Source organism: Staurois parvus, unplaced genomic scaffold (genome assembly GCF_062004578.1).
Source record: "Staurois parvus isolate SC_StPar_1 unplaced genomic scaffold, SC_StPar_1.0 ptg000011l, whole genome shotgun sequence".
Taxonomy (NCBI): Eukaryota; Metazoa; Chordata; class Amphibia; order Anura; family Ranidae; genus Staurois; species Staurois parvus.
In genome coordinates this window covers 18,632,001-18,642,930 of record NW_028317807.1, presented here as the reverse complement: position 1 = coordinate 18,642,930, position 10,930 = coordinate 18,632,001, and the positions used below count along the sequence as shown (strand labels likewise).

Genomic DNA, 10,930 nt, shown 5'->3' with positions numbered 1-10,930 from the left:
ACCTTGAAATACAAAAAACAAACATCACCACAAATATTCCTAACTTAAAGTACTTATTTTGTCGTTACGTTACAAAGTAGATTTAAAATATAATTCATTATTATCACAGGTTGCTATTGTAAAAGTGTTGCCTACTCTTTGCTCTGTTCCTACCTTCTATCACATGTAATCTCTGTATATCCAGGAAATGTGCTGATGAGTTTTCATTCCGCTGGATAGATTAATCACTTTGAATAACAGGAAGGCAAATTCAGCAAATAACAAAGTACTTCAACAGTGTGATTAAAGAATGACGCAAAAAAAGAACAAAGCATGTCTATATTCATTAGCCTGTGGTTCCAAATAAAAATAAAAAAAACACTGTAATAAGATAATAAAATAGATAGGGTGTGGATTTTCTAAACAGAGTATTTAAAGGGCATGAATTATTTTCCCAGTGGCTCCTGCAGTATTCATTGTTCATTTGGTTTCAGGATGGGAAAGGTAACACTAAGCTAGTTTATATCTTTTTATACAGTATTTGTTATTATTATTATCATCATCGTCATCATCATTTTATAATAGTTGTGTAGAAATAATCTTCTGCTCTTTTATATAGATTACTCTCTCATTCAGTAAAAAAAAACTAAAAGAAAAAAACATGCTATAAAATATATAACTTAGAATAAAAAATAATTCTAATAACCTTTTCAGGCATAAATATTTCAACAAATTAGTTAAAAGCATTGTTTTGTCAGTCCAACTGTGTGGCATTGTAAAACTACCAAAATGATAAAAATCTTTATCATATATATGTATATATAATACCTTTAAATTGTTTGTTACCCCTTCAAAATGTATAGATATCCAGGCCACAATTAGCAGCTCCAGTATGCATCAGTTCATTTGATATTTATAACTATATGACTAACTTTTCAACATTTAGTACTACTGCATCAAATATGTTGTCTTAGTTACTGTTTCTTGGAAGCCAGGGACCTCATATATAGATCATATTTGTGAATTGTTGGGTAATAATACATACATTTGTACAGTGTAGTTTTTATAGTAGTATGCTATTTCTCATAGCATGAACTGAATAAAATGGTTTTGAAATACTCACCTAAAACTGCTCCAGTTGTAAAAGAAGCAAGCCCCGTTTATTTTTAGATTAGCAATTGCAAAGTAATTAAACATACTTTTTGGTAATAAAGGATAAGTGTACTATAAAACAAAGTGGATTTATTCTTTTTGCCTCTTTCTCTCAGTTAAAGTGGTTGTAAACCCTTACATATACCCAGTGAAATGACTGGCCTCATGTGGTACACAGAGATGAAACAAATCCTCCTGCATAACTTGTACCTCTCTATCTGTAGCCTTATTTTCTCTTCATCTATTCTAAGTGCAGAATTTATAAAGCTTGTCTGTGCTTTCAGACAGCTGGCGGCTTTGAGCTGAAGTTACACTATGTAATGTGAGAAGAGCTCTGAGGTCTGATTGGAGGAATGAGACATCCCCCCTTCACAGAGCACACTGGAACAGAGCTGAGGCTGTCAATCACAAGCTGTGTGTTGGAGGTTCCTCCCATAATTTTTTTTTTATTGGTGTGAGGAAAACTTTTCAAAAGTGACTCTGATTAGTGCTCTGGATTGAGACAAATACATACTATAGAAGGATATGCTTTGTTCATATTTCATGTCAGCGGTTTGCAACCACTTTAACCTATCCCACCCTCCCTTGACCCAAATGCACATTAAGCATGACCTGACACGTGCCAGAAGTCCTACATATCCTAGCTGTATCTGTACAGTAGCTCCTAATCGACTTCTAAAGAGGTCTTAAGGAATTGTTTTAAAAAATCTTGTACTGCTTGTTAAGAGTGTGTAAATATGTTAATGTCCATGGTATGGTACAGGTGCACTCTAAGCAAAGATATATATGATATCATCTTCCCTTGAAGCAACATGAATAACTTTTAACAGTTGATGGGGGCATGGTTTTTTCCTGACATATACCTAGCATTTCCAAACATTAGGAAGAATATAAGCCTTTTATATCATGTCTGAGCAAAATTTAGGCTCAATAAAAGATAAAAGTTTAATTGAGTCCTAGCAATGTCAACAAGTGCTGGAGGATCCCTTAAAATTTATCATTCTTTATGAAGATTTACTTGTATATAACCAGCCCTTATGGCTGGATTTAGCTTTAAGAACACAAGATCCTGGTGTGGACAGTAATATACACCTATTTTTGATTTTCTGATTGTCTCCGGTTTCAACTGAGTCGGTTCTGTGTACAATTGCAGAATAATAAGTAGGTTTCATCTGTATTCACAAAACAATTTACTACCATTACAGCTCCAATCTGAATTAGAGCTGAATGAGAATGTGAGTTCAGGTGCTTGAGCACAAAGTAATATAAAGATACATGCTGTGAGAATTGAAATACAGTATGTTGAATTTGTGGTTAGCTTCAGTATTTCTAGAATTCTAGAATACATATGTTATATTGTGTGAGTATAACCTGCGCAGAGGACTGATCAATTAGACTGGCTGATGATAGCAAAATCACAAATGTGTTATATTGTGTATTTAATAAATACATGTATTTTTTGTTTTCTGGAAGATCATTTTTTTCGAGGACAGAGACTTTCAGGGACGCTCCTATGAATGTAGCTCAGACTCCTCTGATCTGCATCAACATGTAGGTCAATGTAATTCCATCCGTGTGGAAAATGGTTGCTGGATGATCTACGAGTGCCCCAACTACATGGGGTATCAGTATTACCTGAAGAAGGGAGAGTATCCTGAGTACCAGAGATGGATGGGATTTAATGACTGCGTCAGATCATGTCGCATGATTCAGCCAGTAAGTAGTAAAAGCAGTGGATTGCCTTTATTTTCAATTCTCCAACAAGTGAGATACCAAAGTTGTAAAAAAAAACATGTGCAGCACATTTCTGTAATGCATGCACATTTGTCAATGTTTTCCCTTTAAAGACCCTACACATATAGAAACAATGCCAGAAACAATGCCAGAAATGCATTAAGCTCTAAATACACACATTTTGTGGACTGAGTGTTGCCAGCCTTGGCCAATTTACTTTTGTTAAACAATTCAATCCATCTAATTGTCTTCATCTCCCTATCATAGACTCTGATTCACATATAATCCCAAAATAAGGACTGTGAGGGCTAGATAGACTCATTGGATTAACATAAATTGTCGAGAGGACACAGGATAGCTTTCAACAGTGAATTTAACATGTCATAAGCAAAGAATTGTTAGGGTTTACATGCAGGGCTGGTGCTAGACTATTTTGCGCCCTAGGCAAGACCAGCTACTTGCGCCCCCCCCCAAGAAAAAAAAACATTAAAACATTTTAAAGAACAATAGAAAATATTAAATCATCCAAACATGAAATTGCTACATTTTTTTTAACCACTTGAGCTCCTGAGGATTTACCCCCTTAATGACCAGGCCTCTTTTTGCTACTCGGCACTGCACTAATTCAACTGATAATTGCGCGGTCATGCAATGCTGCACCCAAACGAAATTTACGTCCTTTTTTTCACACAAATAGAGCTTTCTTTTGGTGTAATTTGATCACCTGTGCACTTTTTATTTTTCACGCTATAAACAAAAAAAGGCCAAAAATTTTGAAGAAAAACAATATTTTTTACTTTCAGCTATAAAAAATATATAGTAAACTCAAAGTTGGTTATAAATTTAGGCCAAAATGTATTCTGCTACATGTTTTTGGTAAAAAAAATCCCAATAAGTGTATATTGATTGCTTTGTGTGGAAGTTATAGCGTCTACAAACTATGGTATAAATACTGCAATTTAAGCCATTTTTCTGCTATACTGCGCTGCGCTAGTTTAACGGAAAATTGTGTGGTCATGCAATACAGTACATAAATTAAATTTACATCCTTTTTTTTCCCACAAATTGAGCTTTCTTTCAGTGGTATTTGATCGCCTGTGCGGTTTTTATTTTTTGCGCTATAAAAAAGGCTGACAATTTTGAGGAAAAAAAAACAATATTTTGGACTTTTTGCTATAAAACATGTCCAGTAAAAAAAAAATGCAAAAATCTAATTTAGTCATAAATTTCTGCCAAAATGCATTCTGCGACATGTCTTTGCTAAAAAAAAATCCCAATACGTGTAAATTAATTGGTTTACGTGAAAGTTATAGCATTTACAAATGGCGGGAAAGATACTGGAATTTTAAATTTTTATTTATACTAATAATGGCGCCGATCAGCGACTTTTGGCGGCAATCAGCGACATATGGCGGCGACCAGCGACTTATGGCAGGACTGCGGGACTGCGGCGGACATTTTGACACTGGGGGGAACTGACTTGGGGTCACTGACATCCCCAGTGACACCAATACAGTGATCAGTGAAAAAAAACCACTGAAACTGTACTAATGTCACTGGGGAGGAAGGGGTTAACATTTTTCGAATTTGCAGTGTAAGGGGAGTGTTTTACTAGGGGGCGGGGGTGTGTACTGGACGGGGGGAGGGCGGGGGGAGCTGATCGAGGGAGAGAAACTCTGCAGCTTCTCACAAGCTGTCAGAGAACTGACACAGAACAGGGCTGTGTGTAAACAATGCAGCCCTGCTCTGTGTCAGCGATCACCGTCAATCGCGGGAAAACGGACGGTTTTTACCGGCCGTGACCCGTCGGCTGACACCCGCTGTTGACACCCACGGGACAGGTAGGGCGGGTGCGTGCCTCGCGTGCGCCCCCTACCTGTTTTTAAGGCAGCCGTTTTAAAACGTGCTTTTGCCTACGAGTGCCGCCCTGCCACCGTTTATATGCGGTGGCTGGGCGGCAAGTGGTTAATTTGCAATAATAAGTGCCATAACATAGCTCTGACAGATCCCAGGCTGGAATTCCCCAGGCAATGGACACAGCAGGCAACCCAGCCCACACACACAGAGAGAACACCTGAACTGAGCAATCCCACACAGTGACAGATCCGACACAACACACCACCACCAACACTGACACAGAACAGCATTCTCAACAGGCAATAGAAGAGCAGGCTGTGGGATCGTAGTGATGTCATCACTCACTGAAACATTGCACATGTGATGGATGGCCAGCCAGGTCACACTCTCACACAGACATGAGACATCAGGGTCAGACATCACCTACTTCTGCACGCACAGCACCACCTCCGCTGATGAATGGGAAGAGAAGGGCTGCAACTCCACAGTGATCAGTAGCTCCCAACCAGCTTTCAGCAAAGCACTGAGTCTGAGAGGAGCACTGGAAGGAGCGGCAGCTCAGCTGCTACACTGGCCACAGACAGCCAGCATCTTCCTCTCTCCTTTCTTCCTCCCCCTTTGCCACCCCTCCCCTCAGCTGAAGGATCATTCATGATGTGGTGGCGCCCCACACAGTGAGAGTGCCAGCCTGTGCTGCACCCAGGTGCCCCTAGGTGGCAGTGCACCCTAGACTGGTGGCCTAGTTTGCCCAGTGTAAGCACTGGCCCTGTTTACATGTATGACTAGATGGAATTACAAAAGAAAATCAAAGATTTGCATCTCCAAAATACCCTAGTCAAACAAGTTACAAATGGAAAAAACCATTGCTGTTCTGCTTAGAAGTGCAATTTTACCAAAGTCAATGCAAGGACACGCAATAACATGCCATTAGAAACCTAGGGTGACAGCAAAGTATCTACAAGCACCCCCTACTTGATAGCATTTATGTTTTTGCACTCACATGTTGAACAGCATTACAAAAACAATGTTCTGTGGACATATAAAGAAAATATAGTAGCTTTTAGGCAAATGGCCAAATAATTAAAGTGTATGTTAACGCAACCTTTCAAATTCCTGATGTGTGTCTGTTGTACCATGTACTTGTGTTATCCTTCCTAGCATTGTCAGTTTTCTAGCTGTGCTGGAAGCATAGCCTGCCTGTCCTGCAATGGACAAGACTTGTGCTAATGCTTCCTCTGCACAGCTAATCACTGAGAAGATCAGTGTGTTGCGGCTTCTATGTTCCCTGCTGACACACACCCCTGCAGTCTCCACACCTACCCCTTTTGCAAATGAGAAAAGAGGTTATGTGATCGATTAAAAAAAGGTAACTATAATGATTTTATATATGTTTTGCCTTGCATTTCTATGTTAAACTGAATGTTTTTTTTTTCAAGTTGAATGTCAATATATAATTTTAGTCTGGGAAAACAAAACCCTGTATCCAACCATGACACATTGTAAAAGGAGAATAATTGGCTAGGGATGTTTCAGCCTCCATTCACATCTGAGCAATCTGAAGCACATATCCAGAAACGCTTCACTGCTCAATGCAATATTTTCCTGTTATTCCATTGTGTCCTTTTATATTTGAGCAATGTGCTATTTTTCAAAGCTCAGAAAAAGCACAGGAGCTTCTCTAGGGCATGATCATGCATTTTGTTCTCAGATGAATTTAACTGGAGTGCCTGAAGAATTCTCAAAAAAGCATGTGCAAGTCCACACATAGTAGTCTGTTCACATGTGAAGCCATGTATAGATATTCCAGCACCCTAAACAGATATGTGTTATAATCACCCAAAGGCTTGTAACTAGGGTTGTATTTATGATGCCAGCTTAAAATAAATTGCAGATAAAAGCACAGAAAAGTAAATTATTTTATATACATACGTATATGTTTTACCTTTCCGTAAACGATTATGTAGTTTTGGAGGAAGAGTGAAGTTTGATGGGCTGCAGACATCCCATCCAAGATGCCATCTCTTGGCTTGATCCCAAGTTGGGCTGTATGCATCCTTAGACACACACAGCGTGGCTCAGGCCCCACCCCTATATCCCTTCTTACATGATTTGACTGAGAGCAGCAGGAGACAATGGCTCCTGCTGCTCTCATTTTAGCCTGTGAGAGCAGGAAGAAGAGAGAGAAGAGCTGAAGCAAGGCACAGTGCTGGATCAAGAGAGGACTCAGATAAGTGTTTGGGGGGGCTGGGGGCCACTGGTATTGGAATTTTTTTTACATTAATGCTGGAAATGCATTAAGGTAATACATCTTTTGCCTTTACAACCACTTTAAACAAGCTGTAAATAAATTTGCAAAGCTGTATTTAAAAAAGTTGGGAGCATTTCAGAACTGATGATAGAGGGAAACTGACTTTCAGTTTAGTAATCCCACTGAGATACATTGGAACCATGGTGGAATAAATGTTATCCATCTTTACCAGATGCGCCATTAGAGGAGGAAAGAATAGTGTCCTTAACTTATCTACTAATAAAGTTAAATATTCAAGTCTCTCAATTTTTTTGTATGTCCACACTTCTAATCTTGACTCTGCAGCTATAAAAAGAGTTGCAGAGACATGAAAAAATAAGCAGTAGTAGGTGGAGGAAGCTGGTTTTTACGATGGCCAATATTTTTGTTTTCTTTATAGCACAAAGGTTCCCAGCAAATAAAGATCTTTGAGAAAGAGGATTTTAAAGGTCAGATGAAAGAATTCTCCAGCGATTGTTCCAATGTCCAAGAACAATTCCAATACAATAACATCCACTCTTGCAACGTCCTTCAGGGGAACTGGATCTTCTATGAGGAGCCCAACTACAAAGGAAGACAGTATCTCTTAAGACCTGGAGAGTACAGGAGATTCAGTGACTGGGGTGCTGTGAATGGCAAAGTTGGCTCATTCAGACCCATCCTGGAGAACTATTAACATCACAATGAATGCTGAAATAAATCTATTATTTAAACATAATATTAATGTTTTACTTGAATATTATTTTAATTTTAGGATTAACAGACTAATGGAAAATCAATTCTACTTAAACAAACAAGCATCAAAATAATATTACATTCTAGTCAAAATTGAAAATTAAGTATTGAATTATATACAGGGAAGGTATCCAACCTACCCTAACCCTTCAGGTTTCTATTTAGATACAACTGGTGCATCAGTCCTTCTACTGCCTTTTGCCTGTAATGTTATCATTTGGGAACACGTTTTGCTTACCTATTTTGAATGCAGGAAAGTTAATCCCTCACACACCAGCTGATTTTTTGTCCTAATTTTGTCCTGAGTTATGTCCTAATATAACCATAGGAAGACTGCAGAAGTTGAACATTTGTGACATAATCAGCTTGAAGATCTGAGTGATATGGTAGTAAAACATCTAAAGATTAGTTTTAAATACATAACACTATACCCAGGGCCATATTTAACCACTTGCCCACCAGGCACTTATACCCCCTTCCTTCCCAGGCCAATTTTCAGCTTTCAGCGCTGTTGCACTTTGAATGACAATTGCACGGTCATGCAACACTGCACCCATATGACATTTTTACCATTTTTTTCCACACAAATAAGGCTTTCTTTTGGTGGTATGTACTTGCCGCTGGGTGTTTTATTTTTTGTGCTATAAACGAAAAAAGAGAAAAAATTTTGAAAAAAAGTTTTTCCTTGTTTCTATTATAACATTTTTCTTCTTCACTGATGTGCGTCGATGAGCCTGCACTGATAGGCAGCACTGATGGGCATTGATAGGCCGCACTGATGGGCACTGATGAGGTGGTACTGATAGGTGGTGCTGATGAGCTGACACTGATATGCAACAATGGTGGGCACTGATAGGCGGCACTGATAGGCAGCACTGATATGCAACAATGATGGGCACTGATAGGTGGCACTGATGGGTGGCACTAACTGGTGGCACTGCTGGGCACTGCTGGGTGGCACTGATGGGCACTGATGGGTGGCATTGCTGGGCACAGATGGGTGGCACTGCTGGGCACTTGTGGGTGGCACTGCTGGGCACAGATGGGCGGCACTGATGGGCACTGATGGGTGGCATTGCTGGGCACAGATGGTGGCACTGCTGGGCACAGATGGGAGGCACTGCTGGGCACTTGTGTGCGGCACTGCTGGGCACTTGTGGGTGGCATTGCTGGGCACAGATGGGCGGCACTGGTGAGTGGCACTGCTGGGCACTGATCATCAGTGCCCTGATAATCAGTGCTGATCCCTCCTCTGACAACTGCATATACCAGTGATCTGCTGTGTCATTGGACATGGCAGATCACGTAGTAAAAGGCCGCTGTGATTGGCCAATATCACATGATCAGCTGTGTCCATAAGACACAGCGATCACGGAGAACGCCGGGTGACCGCCCCCGAAGGCGCCCAGGAGAGCGTGGTCTGGGAGGACGTCATATGACATTCTCCCAGAACTGGCCAGCTGCAGTGTAGCTGTCATTCTGCTATCTGCGGTTGGCAAGTGGTTAAACATTATTCTGCCCTAGGCACACCTGAGTGATGATACTCCTTGCATAAAATTCCCCTTTTGTGCTATGAATGCTGCCATGAAGATGTTTTCAGGCGAGGAGCTCTCACGTACCTGGTAGTGAGCCTGACGTGCAGAGGAAGACCTCTCATAAAGCTCCAGTTCAGGGGTCACTGATAGTGGAACAGTAACCACAAAAGCACTGCGAGGTATGAGTGATCAGTCTGGTGGTCTGCGTGGTAGTAGCTAACACTTTGCTGGAAGGATGCCAGGAACAGAGTAGTTGGTGGCAGGCAGATGTCACAGCAGGACAGACTGGTGTCAGACAGGGTGGCAGTAGGCAGATGTCATGGTAGGGTAGGCTGGTAGCAAGCAGATGAACCACATTAGGGTGTGCTGGTCTGCGGAGCTGGAGCAGGCTGGATGAGCAGGATGCAGGGTCAGACAGGCTAGGCTGCCAACAGACAGGCAGATCAGGCATTGATGGCAGACAGGAGACAAGTCGGGTCATAGGCCAGTGTCAGCAACAGTGGAGGCAGATGAGGCAGAGACAGTAAGCAGCGGCAGGATCCGGAGAATAAGCCAGGGCAGGTAGCAGACAAGAAGAGTCAAGAGCAAGCCGGGTCAAGATCAGAGGTCAAACACAGGAATCAAGATCTGCAGAACAAACAGCAATTAGTCAGTGCAGTAGCTCTGTTTAAATAGGCCATTTGGAGCCAGCCTTGGTGATAAGCATGTGCTCAGCTACACGAGTGCACATGCGCGAACACCCATGCTCATGTTTGTGCACATCTGTCCAGCCAGTTGCCAGTCTGCGCATGAACCTATTTATGCACTGAGGCACTTTATGTGCACTATGGGCAAGCCTTTCCTGACAGGATCTGAAGAGCAGAAAAACATTAGATGCTCTTAAACGCTCATGCAATACGTATTTAACCACATTTTTAAGCAACTTTTCTCCTACCAGGTGAAAAGTAGTTTAGAAGGGATAAACAGATGACCTGTGTGCATGAGGCCTGTAACACAGCCACTTTTTAACTGTACAGAGCAAGAAACAAGTGCAAGGAAAAGTGATTTCTATTTCTTGAAGAATAGTGAGTCTTCTAACTCCTCCAAACATCCACTGCCCACATGTCTTCCATAGTTCTTTCATGTCATCTAGAATCATATGTCCAGAGGTGGCCAGATGAGGGAAACACTTGGGCTGACTTAAAAAGCATCTTCTGTGATACATTTTTTTAAAATTAACTTCGGCTATCCAGTCATGTACAGATAAATGTGTAAACAGGATGCTGCTTTTTGTATGAGTTCGTGGATAACAAAGTGAATGTTCACTAAATTTTTTGTGTGAAAATTCACAAATCATTTGGTCCACAGGTTGGCCTAATTTTGTTTCTCAATACACACAGAGAGACCTTTTGGTGCTCCATCTTGACAGTGATGCTTTCACAATACCATTCCTAACATGAGCAAAGGACAAGGCCACTGGTACCCTCCTCAGTACCTCAGTACTCATTTGCCTCAGGGAAAATACAGGACAGACACCAGACACACCAGCCGTCACTGCACAGATGGAACCTGAAACATCACGTTTGTTCTTGTATTGCACCCTCAAACGCAGCCCCATTGGCAGGCCAACTACTCCCTTCCAAGAGAGTGTCTGGTCATAGCCTTTTACTTG

The 10,930-nt window shown here is 41.1% G+C and overlaps 1 protein-coding gene across 1 annotated transcript; it reads left to right on the top strand.

Moving 5' to 3' along the window:
- The first annotated feature begins 387 nt into the window (after positions 1-387).
- On the top strand, positions 388-7,727 carry LOC149473797 (gamma-crystallin D-like). The gene is made up of 3 exons (XM_089672797.1): positions 388-483; positions 2,605-2,847; positions 7,410-7,727. Exons 1-3 carry the CDS (start codon positions 421-423, stop codon positions 7,683-7,685), a joined length of 582 nt encoding a protein of 193 aa, XP_089528923.1. The 5' UTR covers positions 388-420; the 3' UTR covers positions 7,686-7,727.
- The last annotated feature ends 3,203 nt before the right edge of the window (positions 7,728-10,930 follow it).